At 45.3% G+C, this 24,706-nt stretch overlaps 2 protein-coding genes across 2 annotated transcripts; both read left to right on the top strand.

Annotated features, from left to right (window-relative positions):
- The first annotated feature begins 1,129 nt into the window (after positions 1–1,129).
- On the top strand, positions 1,130–4,461 carry ZDHHC24 (zDHHC palmitoyltransferase 24). Its single transcript, XM_088137441.1, has 3 exons — positions 1,130–1,396; positions 2,875–3,152; positions 4,229–4,461. Exons 1-3 carry the CDS (start codon positions 1,149–1,151, stop codon positions 4,336–4,338), a joined length of 636 nt encoding a protein of 211 aa, XP_087993567.1. The 5' UTR covers positions 1,130–1,148; the 3' UTR covers positions 4,339–4,461.
- A 3,740-nt stretch (positions 4,462–8,201) lies between these two features.
- TSGA10IP (testis specific 10 interacting protein) lies at positions 8,202–24,702 on the top strand. The gene is made up of 8 exons (XM_088137442.1): positions 8,202–9,389; positions 12,119–12,276; positions 13,925–14,637; positions 16,635–16,851; positions 18,230–18,397; positions 19,689–19,788; positions 21,361–21,485; positions 23,557–24,702. The coding sequence occupies exons 1-8, from the start codon at positions 9,057–9,059 to the stop codon at positions 23,600–23,602; spliced, it is 1,860 nt and encodes a 619-aa protein (XP_087993568.1). The 5' UTR covers positions 8,202–9,056; the 3' UTR covers positions 23,603–24,702.
- The last annotated feature ends 4 nt before the right edge of the window (positions 24,703–24,706 follow it).

Genomic DNA, 24,706 nt, shown 5'->3' with positions numbered 1-24,706 from the left:
ACACTCAGGTAGGGAGGAAAAATGCAACCATAAACAGCAATAGGATACAAAAAGCTGAGACAGCATCGGCTTCTGGGGGGAGGGTAAGGGGAGCAAATGGCCACACGTACCCATCCCTAATGATTTAATCATTCAAATACCACAATTTACCTACTTGCATCAGACCTCATGACACAAACACATCACCATACCAACTACATCATGAAATCAAATCAAATAATGAGATCTCCAAATCACGGCATTTGTATGATGATTACATCATTTTTTGTGTTGCCATTTTGGCTTTACTGTGACTTGCTGCCGATATCACTGAGGGACGGTATTTTAAAATAAAAACAGCGCAAAGCAATTAGACACTTCTCTGAAAACAGCCCATGCTGTTTGTTCCTAAGAATGTAAGACTCTAATGCTATTTTGTATTCATATTGGCACTGCGCATTAAAAGCCGGCAGAGCTTTGATCCCACCACCATGGCCACCATCTTGACTTCTTTGACTGCCCTCTGTGGACAACCCTGAACCCTCACGACAGTTGGACATTGAGAAAGGGGGATGGAAAGCAGATCAGCGGTTTTGAATTATGGATCTGGAGATAACTGTAAAGATTGTAGGAAGAGCTAATTAGCCCCAGACCAAATAAATGCTATGGGGATGGTTCTACAAGCCAAAACTCACATGGTTTGGGCTCGGGGTGTAAATGGATGAGGACAGAGTAGGAAAAAACGATCATGGGTGCTGAGGCTGCTGGAAGTCGGCCTGAAGACAATGGATAAGGTGGGTGGATGGGATCAAGGAGATCCCAGGACTGTCCTGGCAGATCGGTAAGCTAGGACTAAAGACGGGTCGAGGTGGAGAGCATTTGTCCATATAGCCAGCAGGCGTTATGCCCACCTGTAAACAATATGATCTTTTAAACGCTCGGATACAATTGCATCTCCGACAGCCCTGAGGTAAACAGGGAAGTCTCAAAAGCCGAGAACGCTTCTCTCCCGCGACTGGACAGGAGACTCGTCCATCAATCACAAAGGCGGGCTTAACAGGCTCTCTGCAGCCGCTGATTGGCGGCGAGAGTTCGTTCATCGGTTTGAGCGGGAAGGCGCGGCTGAAGCGAACCCGGAAGAGAGGTGCGAGAGCCGCGCATGCGCCGCCATGGCAGGCCGCGGTTGGGACCGGCGGGTGCTGCCTGTATGCGCCGGGGCGGCGTTGGCGGGCGCGCTCGTCCTGGAGGTGCTGGTGGTGCTGCTGCGACTGGGCCCGCGCGGAGAGCCGTTCCCATTCTGGCCCTTGGCCTGGCTGCTTTTCCTGCTGGGCAGCGCGCTGGAGAACGCCCGCCGCTTCATCATGGCTTCGCCCAGCACGCGCGGCGTCATGCTGGCGGGGGCGGGGCAAGGATGGGAGTGAGTGGGGCGGGGGCCAATGGGAGAACGGCCGCGCGTGAGGGGGAGGAGCGTATAGAAGTGGCGGGAAAAAGGGGCGCGCGTGGAGTGGGACTTCCGTGAAGACGGAAGTAGATCGCTGGGGGTGGGTGTAACAGAGGGAGGAGCCATCAAGTATCTTGTGCTATTTGTGGACTGCAGGTTTGAGACAGACCACTAGACGGCAGCCGAGAGACATGGGTTACTCTTTGCTGCCATCTAGTGGCTGCCTCCATATATGTATTTTCGTTTGAAGAAGAATTTGGAATCACAAAGGAATACAGATGTGCCCCCTGGCTGCACTGATAAGGCTTTGTTGCCTTAGCAATCCAGCCCATGCTGATGTTGCATTTCTTCCAGGACTGTCTCTCTAGTATGCATGGACAGTGCCGTTCTCTAAATGCAAAATCCAGAGGATCTGAGGATCTGGTCTCTGTACTGAGTGGATCTGTGGTCACACTGAGGCTTTGCGGGGGAGCGGGGCATTTCAAGAAAAGGGCTTTTCCTTGCTGGATCTGTACTGCTTTCTCTGTCCACAATGTCGGGAGCACCAGAGTTTGGAAAGATGTTCCCTTGAAATTCGGCTTAAAAAAAATATGCCGGGCTACAGTACTTGGACCAGTGAACTTGTATGAAATCAACCTGTTTTCTAATGGCTTGTGGGGCAGGTTTTAATAAGCCAGCGTCCCCTTTGTGGAAGAACGAAGCTGAGAAAGGAAGTGTGTTTGGTACATAAGAACACGAATACATAAGTCAATCCTCAATTGAATAGGATCCCCACTTAGCAGTGGATGCAGTGAGCCCCATTTCCCTCTGAGCTTCCCACTGGAATAATGGGCAAGTTTCTTGTACCTGTAGTATGGATGAGGCAGTTAAATTTATGTCGATTGTATCTCTGCTTTATGTTGATCTACATCATTTGTGTAATGCCATATATTCATTCTCCCAGCGAGCCTGTTGAGATTTTATTCTGCTTGGCAGGGAGAGAAATAGGTGTCAGTACAGATGAGCATAAACAGAAAGCCAAGCTATTATGAATCATTGCTTTCCAGAGGCAGTGGTATGCTGTGCCTTCGTCCCGTGTTATTTTCTTAACTTGATGGGTGTTTCCCGTGAACAGAAGAAGGCAGGTATCCAGATTTTTCTGTAAAGCAAAAAGCAAAACATATGGAACCTGCCTTTTATCAAGTCAGCTCAGTATTCCCAAAGGTAGGGAGACAGCATGGCCCCAGATCTGGATAACAACGGCCAGCTGCTCCAGAAAGCATGACCAAGAATGAGGATTGCTGGGAGTTGTAGTTCATCAGCGTCTGAAGACCACCTGTTCCTCCTGCATCTCTGGTAGCAGTTCTCGAGTCAACCCCTTGGATTCTCAGAATTCTCTAGGGTGTAGATCGTGGATGGATTGGATTTATATGCCTGCCCAACTTGCCCAACTCATTCTTCCTCCTCTCTTCCAGTTACTGCTATTCCTGCCAGACCCACGTGCCTCCCCGCTGCAGCCACTGTTTCACCTGTAATGTTTGCGTCCTGCGACGAGACCACCACTGCATGCTGCTCGGACAGTGCTTGGGCTATCAGAACTACCGCTACTTCATTTGCCTGCTGCTCTACGGGTCTGTCGTCTTGCTGTACGGTAGCTTGCTCAACGCCAATGTGGTTTTGACGCTGCTAGAGGAAAGTGGCCTTGCCCACACGATCCTCCTCCTAGTCCTGCCTTGGCTGATGCTCCTGATAGGTAAGAATGAGTGAGAGAAGCTCCCTTCTGTGAAAGGCATACCAACGTAGCAGGCCTAGAATTTCGTATTTCATTTTTTAAATTTATTTTCAAGCAGCGCTGGGCACCACACTCAGGGAATTAATGGTATCCACTCTTCTGATAAACATCCCTATTCCTACATGCCCCTAATCCCACCTCAGCCGTGGAAACTCCCTGGAGGACTTTGAGCTGGTATCACTCTGTCAGCTCATCCTACCTCCAAATGTCACTGTTGTGCAGAAAAATCGGAGCAAGTTCTATATCTCTTGCCTTACGCTGCTGAAGGAAAGATGCGATGTAAGCATAATAAATTAATAATAAATACTATCAAGCATAAAAGCTGAAGACAACCTGAAGTTGGGTTTGCCTTCTAGTGATTCCCAAGTGGCCTCCCATCCAAGTACTAGCCAGGGAGGACTTTGTTCAGCTTCTGAGATCAGCCAAGGTTGGTTAAGTCCTCCCACTTGCTGAATAATTAGCAAACGTAAACAGTACTTTTGAGAAGTTGTTCTGACAGGTCTGCGGAATTTCCAACTATGGTTAAAAGACAGCCCTGAAATGTCTTTAAAATTGGTTGAAGTGTCTGTATGTACCCTGTTTATCTTTCTTGCCTAATGAATGGAGATGGCACCTTCAAAGCCCCCACCAAGAGGGCCCTGTCCCCTGTATACACCAATCTTAACTGTTGGCATCAAGGGAGGGTTCCTAGACCAGATCTTATGAAATATGCTATAATATGGCTTTCCCCAATCTGGTGCACCCCAGATGTGGTGATGCTGAATCGATTATTAAAGTTGACATCCAACAGATATGGAGGGCTCTAGGTTGGAGAAAGCGGCTGTAGCAGGTCTGCTTTTTTGGCTTCTGCGGGTCACTCAACTTCTGCCACTCATAGTTGTCCAAGTTCTTCCACGTGCATTTATCTTCTAGGTTCCAGATGGAGCACCTAAAGTTACACCTCACCTTCCCTCTCTCACAGGGCAAGTCAATATTGCAGCCTTTGTCCACGCCTTTGTAACCGACGTCTGTATTGTGGGCTTCTTGTTCTGCACCAGCTTCCTGCTGTTCCACGGCTTGCTGGCCCTGCGCGGACAGACCACCAAAGAATGGTTCGAGGGAAATCGCCAGTACGACTTGGGTTGGCGGAACAATCTTCGACAAGTAATGGGAGATCGGTGGATCCTGGCCTTCCTCACGCCTTTCATCGCTTCCCCTTTGCCAGGAGATGGGATCACTTTCCAAACAAGGTCTCCCAAAATGGAGCTGCCCTCCAGACCCCGCAACTTCTAAAGGTGGGTTCTGGGCTTCTAAACAGCAAGGCTGTGTGGGGGATCAGGAAATATGGCGAATGGATTTCTTAAAATGATAGCCATGGTAGTAATCGCTATAAACTTTGCAGAACATTTTGAAATACTAAAATTGCTTCACGTTATGCAGTTGTATTCCTTAAATAGCTCTGTTTAAGGAACTTAGTGTTATTATCTCCCTATAATACAGATAAGCAAACTAAGACTAAGGAAAAAGCTTTCTAAAATCCAGAAATAGTGGGATGAATCCACGTACGGTAAATATAATAGTACAAAGGCAGGCTACCTTTTGAATGAGAAGCTTTCTTCTCTCATATGGAGCTAGGACTACATTCATTTTATCTTTCCATGCTTATGTTTTTCATAGTTTATTAACTCTAGTTTTTTTTTCATTTAGGAAGTGTTGTTGTTTAGGAATTATTGTTGTTCAGGAATTATTGTTCAGTTCCCATGAACGAAGAAACTGTTTTCAGATCTCAGTCCAACTATGAACACATGTTGAAGCTCTGGCTTCATCATTTACCCATAGCTGCCCTTATTCTGGACATTGTGGATAAAAACAGCCATCTTCCCAGAGAAGCCTGGAAGTAAATTATGCTCATCAGTTTAATAAATAAATAAAAATAATGAGTATGGAACTGCCCATTTGTGCAGTGAAACTCTAGACAGTGAACAAAATAAGAGACAAAATATATTTAGAAGTAATTGGTCAGAAGTGACTTCCGGCTGATGCCATGGAAAGGTAGTCCCAGTTTAAGAATGAGTTCCATTCCCAAGGTCTGTCCTTAAGTCGAATTTGTATTTAAGCCAGAACACTATTATTGTATAATTTTATTTATTTTATTTGTATATCAAATTTGTCACCGCCCATCTCGTTGAAATAATTCTGCGCAGTTTACAAAACGGTTAAAATCAATTAAAATTACAATATACAATAATCTTAAATAAATAGAGAGTAAATAGATCCAAGGATAGATGTTAAAATTGGCAGTCACTCAGGGAGCGTCATCAGGGCGCCAGCCACCCCCAGGATTGGGTAAGATTGTTGTCACCCCACGCAAGCTGGCTGAGCCAGGTCTTTAATCCTTTCTGGAAAGCCGGGAAGGTAGGGGTCTGCCACATCTCTGGGGGGCAAATATTCCAAAGGGCGGGGGTGACAGCAGAGAAGACTCTCCTCCCGGGCCCTGCCAATTGACATTCTCTCACTGAGGGGTCCACAACATGCCCTCTCTGCCTGACCAGGTGGGACAGGTTGATGTGATGGGGGTGATAATACTATATAAGTAGTATTGTGTAATGAACTCGAACCCTTGTGTATCTAACTCAAATCACTGTGTATTTAATTTGAATTTTGCTATAGTAGACTCTGTTCTTAACTATGGGTCGACTGTAACCCGGGCATTCTTAACCCGTGGACTCCCTGTAACCAAACTGTTGTCAAAGCAACCTCATCAGGTTCTAGAAAAATAAAATCACTGATGGCCCAGTCAAATAACTGTAAAATAATGTCATTCGTATCAAGAATTGTAACCTTGAATGGTTAAACATCTTATTTAGATGATCTGACCTATTCAAGTTTGCTTATGACAGATTCTCTTCTTCCAGGTTTCCCCATCTTCCCTTTTTGGAGAAAAGTTGGGTCCCTTTTAAGGAAACCGATGGCTCCCTTCGTTCAAAAGCAGACGACGTGGGCGAAAACTCTGAAGGTTTTGCTCTTCCATCGTTGAAAGCGGTTTGCTCTTGGAATGCAGGTGACGGGTTGCTTCCCCCACGGAAGGTGCTTGTAGTGCTTTTGTTGCAGTCATCTGGAAAGAAGGAAAGAGCGAATGCGGAGCAAAAGAAGTGGACACACCTGCTTGGCTAAACTTGTCTAAATGTGACGGTTGAGGCAGAACCATCTTTCTCCTGGTCCAAAGTGCATTATATATTTTTTTTCTTCCACCTTATCTCCACTGTTCTGAAATGTTGCACATCCCTTCTTTTCCCAGATTGGAAAAAATGTGAAGGAACTAAAAAACACTGTCTAGAAACGGATTCAGGGACCAAAATCCAGGTTTATAGTGGCTTGCATCTCAGTCCCCTTTCCCCCCACAGCAATTGTGAGACTGGTTTTTCATGAGCCCTGGGATCATGCAGAAGTCAACAGAGCTTAGGTTGTGAGATGCTAGGGAGAGGGTGACAATGTTTACCCCTTCACATCCTGCCTATTCCTTCACCACACTTGGGAGCTTCCCAGTCATGTTATCCACCCAAATGACTTCTTTTCCCCCTCCTTTCCCATCCAAAATCTCCAACTCCCTGGAGACATGGCTTGCACTGTGAGGAACCCACAAAGTGGGTGGGGGCGGGAAGACCAAAAACGTGCTCTATTCTTTGTTCTTTTGGATTTTTAGCATTTATACAGCTGCCTTTTCCATTTAACTGATTGCACTGCATTGTAAACTTTTCAACCAAAAAAATAAAATCTCTTCCCATTTCTTCAAGTCAGGTGTACAGACTGTTATCAAATCCATGTGGTTAGTCTGAATTTCAAGGTAATGCTGAGCCCCTTGGTTGATGTGAACAAACTCCAGTAGCTCAAGAAGCTGAAAACTAGCACTGTGCTTTCCAGATGTCTGCCTTTCTTAGTAACTTTGAATTATGTTGGCTTTGGATAAATTGTTTAAATTATTTTTTTCTTCCTAGCATTTTTCCACGGGTGCAGAGTCCACTTTTTTCGGATCAACCAAACGTTGATCTGTTGGTTGAAACAGGAACTGACCAACCGGCTTGTCGCCCGAGCCTGACGTTGTAGACTAAGTGAGGGGGACTGGCCCAAAGTCACCCAGCCGGCTTTCATGCCTAAGGCGTCCCACGCAGAACTCACCGTCTCCTGGTTTCTAGCCTGGAGCCTTCACCACTAGACCAGGCTGGCTCTCCAATTATTAAAAATATATTGTTCATGAACTCCACAGGGGAGTTTGGGGCAAACGGCTTTTTTCTGTCTGAACTTTACATCTGACTTCTTGAGAAGAGGTAAATAAATAAATGGAAAAAAAACATTTAAAGTGATAATGTTATTCTTTTGCGACCTCTTTGTTGTTGTTTTAAACAAGTGACTTTGTAGGTTGGTTAGGATTTTCAAAGTTGCAGCCTGTAAGCCACGTCGGCTCTCTCAGATTTTCAGCAGCTTACAACCATGCTTTGTCAATGGTGATCTTGAAACTAAATTACCTATCAACCCAGAACTGAAACCAAATATTGGTGTTCTGATTCATGGAAAATGCTGCCAGCTACGTGGCTAAACTCTAAAGCATCTTTGTGCTCTTTCTCAATATCCCGCTTTCATAATGGTGACCGTATCTGGGCTGCAGAAATCAAGATGGCCATTAAAAGGCAACGAAGAGTTTTCTGTATCTTTGCTACTTTCTAGAGGTGGTTTGGATTTTTGCCACCCAGCTATAGCAGGCCTAGGTTAGATGTGAACAAGACTGCTTTGTTTAGGTTGGATGAAAAAGGCAGACACATCTGGAAGCTTGAAAATAGTGCTTTAAGATGATACCACTTTGCATTGCTGTGCAGAGTTATGCTGACTGTGAAGATTTAAGCAGTCTGGAATTGCACTGTGATAAAATATACTTAACTCTCTTCCAGTATGTGCTGCAAGATGGATGGACTCCATTACAGGAGTGATGGGTGCACCAATGGAAGACCTGAAGAACCAGGTTGGGGACAGATTAATCATGGAGAAAATCTATGTGGTTGCTAAGAGTTGACGCTGACTTGATAATCAGCGCATAATCAAAGTATATCTTAGGTTTTGAGTCATATTTTCAGTCTGTGAATATGCACAGATTCAACCCATCATGCCTCCATTCTTTCAGGTCTGATACAGATTTTTTAAAGAAAAAAACGATTTTTGGCCTGTCATCCCCTTGCCTCTATCTTCTGCCTTATCCACGTGCAGTTTTTGCTTTCCAAGTCCATTGCCCAACCCAATTTTATTAGAGAAGCAATGCTGTCAGTTTCATCCATCCTTCTGGTCAGTTTCACCATCACCCTAGCCCTGAATTTTCCCTGCTGATCAAACCACTTTGCATTTCTCCTTAGCAGTTGGCCTTAAGAAAATAAAAGCAATGGAAGGCTACAGTCAAGTGCCTAGAAAATATAATAAGACGAACACAAGGCGAATGTTAATAACCTTGCCAGTTAGACGGCTGGTCAGTGGGCACTTCATTCATGCCCACTGTGTTGGTCACTTTGAGAACAGGCAGGTTTTCCCGAGGGGGCCATCTTCCGAACGCAACGCCCTTTGCACATATTAAATGTTCCTGTGCAATAGGCAGCCTGGAGCTGATGAAAAGGCTGTTTATGATGAGAGAAAGGTTTGCCCTGAGGCTTATTGCTTGGCCCACATCCTGCTCAAGCTAAAGCATCTGTTGGGATTCTCCTACAGCTTCAGCTTCTAAGAAGGGACTGTTGAAACATGTAGAAATAATAGCTAGTAAAGCTTCCTTCAGAGTTGCCATGTGAAAGTCCTTTCTTTCTCCCACTGCGCTTGGTTCAGGGGCTGAGCTCAACCCTGCAATGCAGGCTCATGGTCCGAGGCCCAGCTGAAATTCAAATGCTGGCAGTGGTGTTGCCGTGCCAACCTCCAGCCTGGCAAGTGCCCTGCCTTCATTCCAGAACCTTCTGCTTTGGCTGGGCTTGTTCTGGAAGGGGGCCAGTTGCTTTGGTAACCAGAGAGTGGCCAAGACTCTTCCATGTTGTCGTGGGTACCATGTTGAACCCTCATCGCCAGTCTGTGCTGACCAATGCCTGTATCAAGCCCTCAGTGGATCCCATCGCCCGGAGCCCCGGCACCATCTATGAACCAAAGGGGCAGGTCCGACTTTTGGGCCTGCTTTCAGAAAATTCCCCACCAAAGCAGGTAGCTTGGATTGGATTGGCTTCACTGTCATGGGATACGGGTTCATCCCTTGCAGAAAGCTCCCGTTCGTCTTAACTAACCAGCAATGGCTGGATCGACCCAATGCATTAAGCTAGGGGTGGGCCAAGAAGTAGCCAGAGCGTCCATGTCTTCCTGGACGTCTCTGTTGGTGCCCACCAAGTTCTCTGTTTCCTTGAATGCTTTTTACAGAAGCTTTTCATACACTCTATTTGTATTGTTTTAATTGTTTTATGTTTTTATGACTCTATGCTGCCCAGAGTCACTTGCCGAGATGGGCGACTTTAGAAATCAAATAAATAAATAAATAAATAAAAATAGGAGTCTGTCAAGGGAAACACCGATCTCTGGCATTATACCAGTGGTTCCCAACCTTTTCTATGCCCCACGCCTCTAGGAAATGTTTGATTAATGTTCATACCCCCTACAAAGTAATATCACATTTGAAGAAGTCTAATAATGCCGGTGAACAAATGGAACTTAATAAACATTTAACTCAGTGCATAAAATTGTTGCACTCCCTGAAATTCCATCTCACACCCCCTGGGGGTGCGGGTACCCCAGGTTGGGAACCCCTGCATTATACTGACTTGTAGGCAAATTATAAAGGTAATTATATTATAAATTATATAAATTATATATTAATTTAATTAATTTATTAATTTATTATTAATTTATTAATAATTTATTAATTTATAATATAAATTATAAATATAAATTTATTATATAAATATAATTTATTGATAATTAATTGATAATTAATATTTATATAAATATAAAATATATATTATATAAATTATAAATATAAATTATATAAATAAATTATATAAATTATAAAGGTAATTAAATTATAAAGCTAGCATATCTGGTCAATGACTGTGTTCATTCATTCATTCGATTTCTATCCTAACTACAGATAGTCCCAGGGTTAAGAAAGCCCAGTTTACAGATGACCTAGAGTTAAGAATGGAACCTATTGTAGTAAAATTCAAGTTAAATACACAATGATTTGAATTAACAATGGTTTGAGTTCATTACACAATACTACTTATACAGTATTATACAAGAATACTTTTCCAGCTTATGTACACAGTCGACTTAAGGACAGACCTTGGGAATGGACCTCATTCTTCAACTGGGGACTACCTTGTATTTTCCAAAAGCTCAAAGTGGTTTACATGGGAACCTCCCTTAATTTTATCCATACACAACAATCCTGTGAGTTGGTCTCATAGCACATTTATCTAGATCAGTTGCATTTGCACCACTTGTTAAGCTTGGATCGTTTTAAACTGAGTTGGTTGTTGCTGTTGTTTTTTTCCTGACTTAACCTGTAGAATGAACTCAATCTGTTTGGTAAGTTTCATCTTTCATTGTATTGTGTAAACTCAGAAAATGGGCTAATTCCATCACCAAATTAAGCTTGGTGACAACCAAGTGTGTTGTCAATAACTGTGTCTGCAGTGGTAGTTATTTCATGAATAGGCAGCTCGCCCGTGGCAACCATTTTGTGAGGGCGCCCACCACATGCTCTCAAAATTCAAAATTTGCTTCTCCCTACAAAGGTAGGTAGAACTGGGCACTGCAATTTGTAATTTGTAATGGGTGGATTTGCAAAATGACCTGACCTGAAACAAAACATCATGATCATCATGCCTGGATTCACACATTGTATTATAAGCCAGAGATGTGTTGGGAGATAGCCCCCCAGCTAGCTACTCGTTCTCAGAAAGGCAGATGGGGTCTAGAAATAGATAAGGGTTTTTAGCCAGGAATATGCATCCTTGGATTTATATGTACTATGGGTCTCTGTGTTAGAAGCCTCTATTCTTATTCTTATTCTTATTTTTGTACTTGTTGGATGTTTTGTCACATTTCAGACAGTGTTCAAGAATTCTTGCTGATACCTAGTTAAACGTAATCTCTCCTGAGAGCACTAATTCAAGCAGACCAGCATCATCTTGGGGTCTGCTGATGGCCTTGTGTGTATTTTCGAAAGTCATGCTTCATAGAGCCTATCTTTTGTTTTTGAAATAAAGTTTGATGTGGTTTATCTCTTGTGAGATTGATTTCTCCCCCTAAGGAATAATGAAAGTGTCCCACACCTTTTTTTAAAAAAATATTTTATTGAAATTTTAAAGACACATATTTAAAAGTTAGAAATAGAAAAGGAAATTTTAAATACAAAATATAAAGAAAAAGAAAGGAAAAAGTGAAGTAACGTAAAAGAAGAAAAGGTATGAAAAATAGATAACTTCCAATCTATCTCTGGTCTTAAAAATAACAAGGCTCTCGTAAGTGCTAGTTTTTAATACATTAAATAAGAATAATTCTTTGTCTAACATATCCCATTACATTTATAATCTAATTTTCAAATCCCCATGAAAGCTTCACCCCACCTGCATTTTGCAAATAATCCATCAACGGTTTCCATTCTTTAAGGTAGTAGTTATTTGAGTTGTCTTTTAATAAGCAAGTCGATTTGTCATTTTCTGCCATGTCCATCAGTTTTAACAACCATTCTTGTACGGTTGGTAGTGTCTGAGTTTTCCAAAACAGTGTCCCACACCTTGATGACATATGGCCAGAAGGTGGCACCATCTCCTTTGAAAGTGAATAAAGATAAAATTTTTAAAAAGGTAAAATTTAAAGTTAGAATTTTTAAAAAAAGAGCCCTAGGAAAAGCATCTCTCTCTCTGTCATTGACCCAGGAGGACTACTTGGACGCTGGGGATGGAATGCTTATCTGTATGAAACGGACCAAGAAGAGAGCCCTTAACCCAGTCCAGAAGGGTTGCTGGGAACCTGAACAACTTGGCCCAAATGTCAGTGAAGCCTCAGATGTCGAGCTGGATCAAAACTTAAACAGGTAAGTTTTGTGGATCAGGAAGGTGCAGGCAAGATTGGAATTACTGGAATTATTATTATTATTATTATTATTATTATTATTATTATTATTATTATTTCTTTGTTATTTCTTTAACAACATGTTAAATGTTTTTAAATTGATGTTTTATGTATTTATATATATGTTTTTAATGTTCGGTGTGAGTTGCCCAGAGTTCCCCCCTTGGGGGGAGATGGGCGGGTGAGAAATTTAAATAAACAAATAAATACATAAACAAACATCAAGCAACATCTGCCTATCCCAGGTCCTTGGGAAGGACTCGACGGATGGATAAAAGTGCCAAATCCAGTCTAAACATCTGGCTGACTGTACCATAATCATAAACGTATTGGCTGCCCAACTGTTATAGGTCTCTTTGCCCAGCTTGTTTCGTTTTCTTGTTGCTGTTCTTATAATTTTTATTCGAAGTTTTAAAAAGAAGATAAAAACTAACGGGAATTAATATAAAGTAAAGGAAGGAAATTAGAAAATTTGCCCAGCTTGTTTCAGAAGCACCTAGAGGCTCATGGAAGATTTATGATTCCACGGGGAAGGGTTCGAGCTTCTTCACATGCAGACAGTCCTGGGTTCAACATCTCGGCATCTTTGGTTCGAACAGAGGTTAGCAAGTGATGAGAATGGATTAGCAGACTGAGAGATGCTTCCAACGCATGTAGCACAAGTTAGTTGAGGTGGTTGAAAGCCCAAATGCTTCTACATGTCAAATCGACTTAGCTGGGCAAGATCAAGGAAGCTAGAAATAGAATCTTTGGTTCGAACAGAGGTTAGCAAGTGATGAGAATGGATTAGCAGACTGAGAGATGCTTCCAACGCATGTAGCACAAGTTAGTTGAGGTGGTTGAAAGCCCAAATGCTTCTACATGTCAAATCGACTTAGCTGGGCAAGATCAAGGAAGCTAGAAATATACAGATCTCAGTAAGATCTCTTTAAAGCTCTGAATCACTTCAAATGCTTCTTCCCAGCTTTCTGGCCACCTGGGCTGAATTGCTGTTTATCAGAGAAGCTGCCAACAGGCTCATTTATCTCTTGATTGGTTCTCTTTTCCAGCTTTCCCACAACCTCTACTAGCCCTAACCCCAACCCTAACTCTAACCCAATGTGGAGAAGAGCTATACTGTAATGCTATAGCCCCTGCTGTTCAACTCCTGGCATCTCCAGTTAATCCAGGGCAAGGCCCCTTTTTGAAATTAAGTGGTGGGCCATGACCAAGTGGAGTGGGGGCCCTCCAGGAACCAAAAGCCAGTTGCAAGGGATTTGTGTAGATCTATGGAAAGAGCTCAGATGTGTGCAGATATGTGTAATGACATGTGGGAAAGACCTTGGGAGACCGGGGAAAGAGATGCTGCCAACAGTCAGATAAGAGAGGGCATAGCCTGCAGCTACATAATGGGTGGAGAAAGAGACTCAGAAAGGAACCTCCCTAGTTTCTCGGGCTGTAAAGGAAATGCGGGGAGCATTGTAGTTTCAGACTTGCAAGATTTTGTCAATGTAGCTTTACAATACAGTAAAATTAGCTCATCTGGTCATGATTCCTGTCTGGTTTACCCCCATGCAGCCAACAGTATGTGTGCAGGATCTGTGTCCGATTTTAGCATTGCTTTCCCCTAGGCAGCTGGACCCCGTCCCTCAGGAGCAGAGCAATGCATCCCCGCTGCCCGAAAACCCCAAGCCGCCTCGCCCAGGTTCCTTCCCTTTTCACTGGATGTGGGAGAGCTTTTCCATCAAAGGCCAGGCTGTCTACCAAGACCATGCTTTGGAGAAGGACAAGAAGAGGACCTTGCCGCGGGCTTCTACCGACTCTCCCCGGGAACCCCCTTTCACCCCCGCCTTGGCCTCGGGCTCCCCGGCCCCCAAAGAGAGCCGCTGCTTGGAAGCGCTCAAGACTTCAGGAAGTCCTGAGGGCCCCTACAGCAGACGTCAGAAGCACTACTCGCACGCCGGCTTGGTTCCTAGAAGCTCTCTCTTGCCCCTCTTCTGGAAGATGGAGGCCCGGTCAGAAGCCCGGAAGCGTCAGTTGCGCCAGGAACGTCGGCATTGGCTCCATCTCACCCATCAGCTCCTGACCCTCGAAGGGCAGGGTCTCCGGCGAGAAAAACGCCTCTCAGTCAAGGAGCTGGAGGAGAAGCTCCGAGCAGAACTCCTGTGTTTGGCCACGGAGCCCGAAGAGCCGGGCCCCCAAAAGGAGAAAAGGAAATCCAAAACGCGGGCCCCAACTCCCAAGGAGGAGCCGACGTTCAAGCCCGTCATCAATCGGCGGGTGCCCAACTTCAAGCATCTGCAAAGGCGCTTCCAGGAGCAGCTGGAGCAGAGGAAGGAGCAAGGTGGGTCAGGAGACCCACATTGGTAGCAGGAGTTGGCTATCAATATCCTTGACGTGGGGAAAGGAGGCAAGCCCCCAGGTGAATGCTATAAAGCAGTGTTTCTCAACCTTGGCAACTTGAAGATGTGTGGACTTCAACTCCCAGAATTCCTCAGCCAGCTTGAAGTCCACACATCTTCAAGTTGCCAAAGTTGAGAAACACTGGATTAAAGGTTCAATACATAGTTTAAATCAGAAAACAGATTCAGCATGTTGTTTGAACCCAGCTGCCATATAGGAGAGTTCTGGATCAGCAGAGGACAAAAGGGGTGAACCCCCCAACACACCCCTCCTTATGGGCCCAATCCCCTTCTCTTTGCTATTTATTTTTTACAAGCCACTCATGAGTTTGTTTCCTGCACCTTCGACTAGTTCATTGGCTTTTAAAAATATGGATGGATAACATTCTAGTCCTCAAGGCTGAGAAGAAGCCTCAGAAGCTAGAGAGGGGCAGGGGGAAGGTAACACAATTCCAAGATTGAGGAAACAAGCAGTTTAGTACTTTACAGAACACAATTCGTCCCATATACCCACGGATCTAAATTTTGCCATAGTGTAATTCCCTGCACAATTGCTAAATATACCTCATTCATAGGAAACTGCTGGCTGGGGAATTCTGGGAGTTGAAGTCCGCCCATCTGAAAGTACGCTGGCTGGGGAATTCTGGGAGTTGAAATCCACCCATCTTAAAGTTGCCAAAGTTGAGAAACACTGATACAAAGGATTGGGAGGGGGGATTTCTTATGCTATTTCTTTAAAAAAATTGCAGCTCTCCAAATCATTCATTCTGCCAATAAACTGGAGTGGCCTGGTCTTGCACCTACAGCCATGATTACTCACCCCTGGGACCCTTTTCTGGCACTGCCCAGATGTGTTACTGTCTGTTCTACTTTCTGATAATACCCAAATCTGGCAGGACAACATTAGGCTTCTCCAGTGATCTTTTGGTTCTGCCCTTCCTTCTTGAAGTAGACATTTCTATTACTGGGGTCTCTGAATCTTTCCAACCAGTGGGCACATCTGGGACTCTCAGGAGGTTTAGGGGTGTGAGCAGAAAATGGCTGCCCCAAGGTTGGTGCTCCTTCGAAAAAGTTAGCCTGTCCTTTTTCAACCAGGGTCTCCCCAAACTAAGTGGGAGCCAAAGCTGAACCCCACAGTGCAAAAGCGGTGCTTTGAACCCGCCGCGCTGCTATTTTCTTTCTCCTCCGACTTCCTCCAGACGAATACGTTGCCAATATTGAAAATTATATCTACTTTTTTTTATTTATTTGTCATCTTTATATAGTCGCCCATCTCACACAAAGTGACGCTGGGCGGCGTACAACAATTAATACATGCCGTGTTTTCATGTATGTACATATTTATATATGCTGGATTTGTTTAAAGCGTACATAAATGCTTTAAATGAAAATAAATACATTTGAAAGCCTCCTTCCCATCTCGTTCACTTGCCAAGGCGAGGAGATAAGGACTCTTCTTTCCTGCGAACATCATATTCTCTTTTTAGTAGGGATGAGCCAGGGAACGGGCAGGGGGACGGAGGGCAAAACCATACCTTGATTTGTTTCCCTACGTTTAGATCCCATCCATTCTGAAACCACTCGAGGCAGCTTCCCTATATGAACACCTTATGCAGTAATAAGATAGGGTAATTAAAATAAGATATTTAAGCAGAGGGAGTTAAAAGAATTGATCCCGTGCCAGGGGTTGTTCAGCCACTAATGCTTGTTGAAAAAGCCAGGCTTTTGCAGCTTGGCTAAACTTTTAACAGCATTGAGTGTGTCCAGATCTCGGGGGTGAATGCTGGTCGGGGGGTTCCCATTCCCCCTGCCTTGTTTAAGCAAGTGGGCCCCTAGTATTCTCTTCCAAACGGGACGATTCTCTTTAAGCAGCTTCCATTCTTTAAATATCCTCTCTGTTTGCCAGAGGAATACCTCCGTTTTCTCCGCCTTTTTGCAGGAAAACTGACTGTCTGCAAGCCGTTCCGCCTTCATTCCAGTAGCTCTCAGCCTCTTTCAGAAGACGAGGTAAAGAAAGACCAGGAAGATTTGTTTCAGGACTTCCGGCGGCTTTGGGGCATAGACTGGAGGGCCCAGTCTTGTCCAGATTTTGAACCGTCGATGGTTCCTCAAGTGATGACCACCAAAACGTCTGATAAAAGACAGGAAGCTAACAGGTATGCGTGTGGGTTGAGTTCAGTGCTCCCCCTCAAAAAAAAAAAAACATAAAGATCACCCAGGTATCGTCTGGGTACCAGACGAATAAAAATACTGTAGTAACATAAGGAGAAAACTACAAACTTGCCAACTGGTCAGCTGAAGAACTTGGATAGAAATCTACTTGGAGCTGATAACTAAAATAAGAATGTCTCCTTTGTAGTTCAAGTTATCAGACAAACCCAAGCTGGGGCAGTTGGGTTAACCCAATAACTCTAGTTTAGTTAATCATGAGTTGGCCTGTTGGCACACTCAGACACTTGTCTGGGTTGTAGTTAGCCATTATAGCCATAAATGTCATGGCTGTATGTACCTGATGAGTCCCAATAAGGATGAAACCTGTTTTATGCTCCTTCCTGGTGCTGAGATAATGTGTAAAATCACAGGAATATATAGATAGTCCTCGACTTATGACCACCTTTGGGACTGGAACTTCCATTGCTAAGCAATGCAGTCGTTAAGTGAGTCACACCTGATTTTACAACTTTTTTGCCACAGTTGTTAAGCGAATCTGGCTTCCCCCATTGACTTTGCTTGTTAGAAGCCCCCTGGCAAGGTTGTAAATGGCAATCACATGACCCTGGGACACTGCAACCGTCATAAATATATGCTGGTTGCCAAGTGCTTGAATTTTGATCACGTGACGCAGTGGTTGTAAGTGCGAGGATTGGTCATAAGTTACTTTTTTCAGTGTGGTCGTAACTTTTAATGTCATTAATCGATTGGTCGTAAGTCGAGGACTACCTGTATACTGAAATTGTCCCTTACTCCCCTGGGAGGGTGGGGTCACAAAACTTCCAGGATGAAAGCATGACATAATAACAGCTCTGTTTCTCTTGTCTGGATTAGAGGAAATCCGGTTCCTTTCTCTATGTACCTGTCACCTTATCAGAATTGGAGAAGACTGATCTTGGGGAAGGCCTGTCGTTTTCATTCATCCCCCGTTTCCTCTTCCCTGGTCCTTCAAATGACTCTGGTTGCAAAGCAGCTTGGGACTCCTTTGCCCTAAAGTGGGGCTGGGCAATGGCGTCTCTTCAATCATTCCACAGTTTCTAACTCTTCTGCCTCTTCCCTACCCGTTGAGATAGGTCCTACAGCTTAGCCACCGCTCAGATTTGGCTCGGAAGAGGCTGTCAGCTTGGTGATGCTGTGAGCTTTTCACCCACTGCATGTTGCCTGGGTTTGCCTGTTTTTACGGACCCCGTGCAATCTTTTCTCCCTCCTAAGGGGCTTTTCCGGGAGAACTCTGGCCAGCCCCCTCCTATAGCGCCATCTTCTCTCGCAGCTCCATTCTTGGAGCATTTCCCCCAGGGCTTCAACTCCACTCTCTTTGGCCAGGTTGCTTTTGCAGGAATGGGAACGGCGGGAACAGCAGGAGAAACGGCGGGCTGAGCTGCGCAGACTGAAGGCGCAGCACGTGCAGAGGGAAGTAGCTAAGTGCCTGGCTACTTACCAGCCTCCGGGATGCTCCGCTGGGTCGGTCCAGAGAAGGCGGGAAGAGCTCAGGTGAGGTAGCGTGACCCCCTCCCCAAGGCATCTTTCTGAGTTTAACCAGCAACTGGATCAAGATACTTATTCTGGTACTTGGATGGGAGACCACCAGGAAGTCCCGGGGATGGAGGCTAGGGTAGCTCAGTCCCAGAAGAATGCCACGGCAAACTGTTTCCAATCTGTTGCCAAAAACCTGCATGAATATGCCCATGAAGTTAAACAAACAAACAAACTGAACGCGCAGTCGCTAGGTGTTACAAAGCCCATGTGTCATGGGATGCCTGATGCAGCCCCAAGAGATTTGGAACGTGGGTTCTGGATGAAAGAAATGGCAGCTGGGGTCTCGGCTCTAGCTGACACTTGTGGCAGCCTCCGAAAACACAACAGGAAACTGATCTGCAAGGAATCCATTTCCAGAAGCGACCTTGATTCGAGGCATGGGCTGAAGCGAACCTTTCAGACGTGTGGGTGGTAGGAAAACGTCTTTGCCAAATCCAGTTGGGTGCTGGGAAAAATAATGCATGGATTTGCACAGTGAGTTTGCCCATTCCTCGTGCCTGTTTCTGTGTTTCGTGTTCTGCTTCTGGTTTCATGCAGTGTGCAAAATGCAGCCCGTGAGGTTTGTAAACTGTTAACCATGACTTATGGCAGTGTGTATTGTCTGAACCATAGACATCCAGCAGAAGGCATAATGTTACCTTACACACCATGATGTCTTTGTGCAAATGACCCTAGCTGTGTCATTTCGATCGGCTACATCCAGATCCCGCTGACATGCAGTATGTCATTCGTGTTGTTCGCGTGACGTGAAGTCATGATTTCTGCTGTTTGTGTGAGGTCGCCACCAAGTCCTGACTCACATCGTTTAAGGGACGTGCGATGAGGATATTAATGCTCTTCCTCCCCTTCCAAATTCTGCCAATTTTTTTTTTATTTTTTAAAATTATCCTTACAAATTTATTTATTTATTTGATTTGTATAGCCACCCATCTCACATAGGTGACTCTGGGCGGTTTACAATAAAGTTTGTAAGTCAACATTTGCAAGGTTTGTTTAGTAAGCCATGATTTAGCGGCCCTTTGTGCCCTTCCATACTTACTAAGTACTCCACGTTCAAGCGTTCAAACCCCAGTGAATTGATTAAGTTGCCCCTGGATGTTTCATAGTGTGTAGTTGGATCCAGATTTCTGTGGCTGGGGACGGACTTCTCCCTGCTCCTAGCCCGATGCTGTACGCAGAACGTCTGTTCTCAAAATGGAGAGGGATGTCCACCTGGCCCACCGCCTTCCTTCCGTGTCCCGCGTAGGAGGCAAGAGAAACAGCGCATGGAGGAATACATGATCCAGCTGCAGGAGATACAAGACCGCGTAGAGAGCCGCCCGTACCTCTTTGAAAGAGTCATGCAGGTGTGTGGTGCAGGAGCAGACCTCGTGGTTGTGGAGACCTGGATCCAAGCCCAGCTGTGAAGTTTGTTTGTTTGTTTGTTTGTTTATTTATTTATTTATTTATTTATTGTCAAACTTGTATGCCGCCCATCTCCCCCAACGGGTGACTCTGGGGGGCTCACAACAACAAAAAGGAAAAAACACCAATCCCTCCAACAATGGCTAAAATCCATAAATAATTAAAATAGAAACATACCTTAAAAATATCCTAAAACCCCCATGTAATTTTTTGCCCTAAAACCTTCAAGAGGCTGGAGGGGGGGAACCAACCCCATCACCCCACCAGCCATCTCCACAGATGCGAGCCCCCATCTGGCCCCCAGGCCTTCTGGCAGAGCCAGGATTTAACCCCTTTTCTGAAGGCCATGAGGAAGGGGGCACACGGGACCCCGGGAGGCAAGATGTTCCATAGGGCGGGAGCCACAGCAGAAAAGGCCCTCTGCCTAGACCCCACCAACCGAAATTCCTTGACCGGTGAGGTCTGCAACCTGCCCCTTCTGCTGGACCGAGTGGGGCGGGCTGAAATAACCGGGGCGAGACGGTTACCAACTCCAGCCCTGGGTCAACCCTGCCAGGTTCACACAACACCCTCCGTTCTCAGCCAGCCAGCTCACATCTGGCAGCCATTGCCACGTTGCAGAATTGCATGCCAAGCTCCTCCTCTTTGGGGCAGATATTGCGACCCACGTAGAAAAGGGACGGGCCTTCCTTGGGATGTCACAATGTCTGGCTTCCTTTTGCCCCCCACCCCCCCACACACAGGCAGTGCTGCTTCTGACGTTTTTCGTTTCTGGCCAGATATGAGAGTTTTGGTTTCTTGTCACTCACATGGGTATTAAATTGTCATTTTGTGGTATTCGTGGTTAGTGGGGCATGAATCCAGTAAATAAGTCGATTAACAGAAGGGTCTGCTGCCTGCAACGTGTTTAAGGCTGGGGCTGGGCTCCCACAGCATCTTGAACCCCAAACGACTGCATCCCCTTCGAGCCAAGCCTAGTTGTTCTATGCACCCAGGTCACATATTCTAAATAACAAGTGATTTCATGGTTTATTTACTTTATTTGATTCAGTGTGCATTTATTTGTTTCATTCAACGTATTTACTTTATTTTATTCAATTAATATGAAATTGACAACGGGGAAAATAAAACACACAGCCAGCAGCAAGGTAAAAAAAACAAAGAACTGAACCATGGTTAACATAACCAAATTTCAGCTTCAGGTGTTGTCTGAACTCATCCACGGTGGTTTATAAATGGTGGTTTATTCGGCCATCGAATAAGCTATGTTTAAAGCAGATCATAGCTTAGGGCAACAGGTGGACCCAGCCCAAGGGTGGTTTTTACGAAGCATCTTCCTTTACGTCATTCAGCCGTTTTGCAAGAGCGCCCCTTACGTGCTCTCGAGCTTGCAAAAGGGGCTTTAAAAAGATCATCAGGCCGCGCTATTCGTTTGGAGCTTGGCCGGCTGGCTCAGTTTGGATAACACGGCTGCCTTTGGGACAAACACCCACGCCAGCCTCTTTCTCCCGCAGGCCAACGCCCGCCAGGCCGTGGAGCGCCGTTTCTCCAAAGTCTTGGCCGCCCTGGGGATCGATGAAGAGATGCTATGGAAGCACGCTGCTCGGCAGCCTTCGGGAAAATATGGAGTCAAAGCCATGTAAGGCTGCTAGGATGTGTGCGTGTGTGTGTGTGCAGCCTGTTAGCCCTGCGAGGTAGTCCAGACAAGAAGCCCACCCAGAAGCCCTTGCTCTATCTTCATGGTCAGGTTCCTTTAACAGAATCTTGCAAGACTGAAAGTCTTTCTCCCTCCTTTCCTTTTACTCTCCGGAAAACTAGGGAGGGCCCTTTCTGAAACTTTTCCCACGCCCTCCCTCCTTCTATGGACTGAGATCCCTTTTACAGGCCGATTGTCCCAACTGCCGCTCTCCCTTCTGTCTCCCAAGGCCATTCCCATGTACCATTAAGCAACGTACCCCAAGGGAGGGGGCCACCACAGAGTTCCCCCCCCAGCGATCGTGCCCTTAACTCTTTCACTGCCACACTTGACTTTAGCTTTCAACCTTTATTGGGTCTTAATGTCTGGTCAGTTATGCAATGGAAGGGCCGAGGGGCACCCTTGTGGGTTTGCTCTTAGGGCACCCGTTGGCTTTGATCTGGCCCTGGTAGAGTAGGCTGCAGTGGCGGAGAAAACCTTGATGCCCTTTTTAAATAGATCTGGAAGGGGACAGAAACTGGCTGCTGGCAGTGCAAAATCCGCGCCATCGTTTTCATTGCTCTGCAGTCTCAGCATTTGCATCTATAAATGGGTGGCTATATGAATGAATGAAAGAATGAAAGAATGAAAGAATGAAAGAATGAAAGAATGAAGACAGTTAGCAAGAAGAGATGGTTGCCCGGATCCTTTCCTCGCACTTTTTTGGATGGAGGGGACTGGAAGCCTGCCTCTTGGGTGAAGCAGGGCACTCTGCCTCCATCAGAGTGGATTTTAATCCTGGTCGTTCCAATCACAGATGGGGATTTCCTGGTGTTTTCCATCCATGCGCTCAGCCGGTCCTGCTTAAGTTTTGCAGATGAACCAAGGTTCTGCTGCCAACTGGCTGGGCTTCATCTAACTGTGTTGGCCCAATTAATTACCATAGAGCATCCCAGGAATATAATTTTATTATATATTATATTGTATCCTTTACTATAGGAACATATAATCTTCACATTTGGCCCTATTCGCATGTCCTACTAAGCTAGAACGTGATTTGTTTTGTTTTGGCTCTATGGACCCAGCCAATTGCGGTTTATTCAGTAAACCCGTCTTTAGGCAAAGCGTTGCCCGGCGCAATGAATAAACCCAGCTTTTGTGGTAGGCGAATTTCTAGCTCTAGCTCAGTGTTTGTATGAATAGTTCGGTGGTTCAGTGTTTTGTGTGAAGCTGGGCATTTGGGCTAGCTCAGTCAATGTTGGTTCAGTTAACCATGGATTAGCAGGGGGCACCAACACAGCCATTGATTGCTGTTGAGCCATGAGAGAGAGTTGTATTATTTGTATTTACATTATTTCAGTTTTTAAAGCAGTTATGTTTGAACAAGGAAGAAAGATTCCTTATATCATCCATGAGTTAAAATTGGGTTTCTTTCTCAATCTGAGAGACAGTTTGGTGCAGTGGTTAGATCCTGGCCTAGAAACCAGGAGATGGTGAGTTCTAGGCCTCCCTTAGGCATGAAAGCTGGATGGGGAACTTTGGGCCAGTCCCTTCCTCTCAGCTCAACCCACCTCACAGGGTTGTTGTGGAGAAAATAAGAGGCAGGAGTGTTAGACATATCCGCCACCTTGAGTTGACCAGAATTTATTTTAAGGGGTGAGATAAAAATCTAATCATCGTCGTCATCCTAGCTGAAGACCAAACTGGGAATGTTTTGCAGGCAAAGCATATTCTCTGCTACTGAGTTTACAAGCGTTGTTTGAAAAAAAAAAGTTCCCAGTCCTCATGATTCTGAAAAAAGATTCCAGTCCTCAGGTTTTAGCTCCCAATAGGAATCTACCTATCTAGCTCAATATTCTTGCACTGATTGGCAATGACCCTCCAGAATTTGAGGAAGGGGTCTGCCTTCGCTCTACCCAGAGGTATCAGTAACTGAAGAGGAGACCTTCTGGGGGCCGTGCAGATAAATCAGCCATTTGACTTGGGCCCCGTCTCTATTATCTGGGAGCTCCAGCTTGTGGCACTTGCGTTTCAGGTATCGGAGGACAGAGTCCTTAGAAGATCTCCAGAAATCAACCTGAAAGGAAACTGGAGCGGATGGAGGAAGCCAAACCACATCTGAGCTACCAGCTACCCCTGCCTTCTGGACATGGAATCCTGGGCTATCTGAAAATAAACCTAACTTTGAGATGTGCAGGAGACCAGCCTGCCTTTGTTTCTTCTGGCGTATCCCTGGAGGCTGATGCGTACAGCATCGCTTGATCTGCAGACGGGCTACCAGCCGCTGCGTCTTTCATCCATAGCCAGCGTTTGCGTTTTGTAGCCACGCTGCCTCTCCTGTGCAAGCTGACGGCTTGCCGTTAGCCAGCTAGAGAGCATCAGCGCTGCCTCTCGTTCACGGGCCAGCGACCTGCAGCGTTCTCTGGGCGGCCGGCAGGGATCTCAGGCAGTTAGCCGGCCTTCCTGTTCAGCCACCCACAGCAGCAGCTTCATTCTCCTAACGCCCAGGACCACCTTGCTTGAGCATCAACTCCAAGTTGGCATTTTGCATGCAGATCTTTGTAAGCAAGCAAGAACTCCTGGGTGGAAAATGAAACCAAGGGGAATTCTCATTCCCCTAGAAGAGAAGACCAGCACCTGGTCTTAGGCATTCCTATCAGCCTTACCAGATAGGAAACATGACCAAATGAGCTAACTCTACTTTATTGTAAAGCTACATTGACAGAATCTTGCAAGTCTGAAAGTACAATTCTCCCACCATCTCTTTTACAGCCCAAGAAACTAGGGAGGGTCCTTTCTGAGCCTCTTTCTCCACCCATTATGCAGCTGCGGGCTATGCTATCTCTTATCTGACTGTTCCCTTGGCAGCATCTCTTGACCCAGTCTCCCAAGGTCCTTCCCACATACCATTAGAATTCCTCAACCTAGGGTTAAACCAACTTCTTCCAGCTGTCTTAGACATCAGCTCCCAGAATCTCTAGCAGCTATAGCTGTGGTCCTTTCCTCCGGCCAGGAAGGACTTCTCCAAAGATGAGAATTGCCAAGGGATCTACAACCTCTCCCTGGACCCTGCCCATCAGATCTGAACTTATTTTTGTTTCGATTCTTTTAATTACGACCACATAAAGTGGAAAACTGGCATATGCATTGTTGGCATTCATAGAAAATTTTTAAAAAGGAGTGCG

Source organism: Python bivittatus, unplaced genomic scaffold, assembly GCF_059951505.1.
Source record: "Python bivittatus isolate LINGU-HERP-01145 unplaced genomic scaffold, Pbiv_v1 ctg000180_np1212, whole genome shotgun sequence".
NCBI classification, from domain to species: Eukaryota; Metazoa; Chordata; class Lepidosauria; order Squamata; family Pythonidae; genus Python; species Python bivittatus.
The sequence above is the reverse complement of the archived record's forward strand: the minus strand, read 5'-3'. Positions and strand labels throughout refer to the sequence as shown.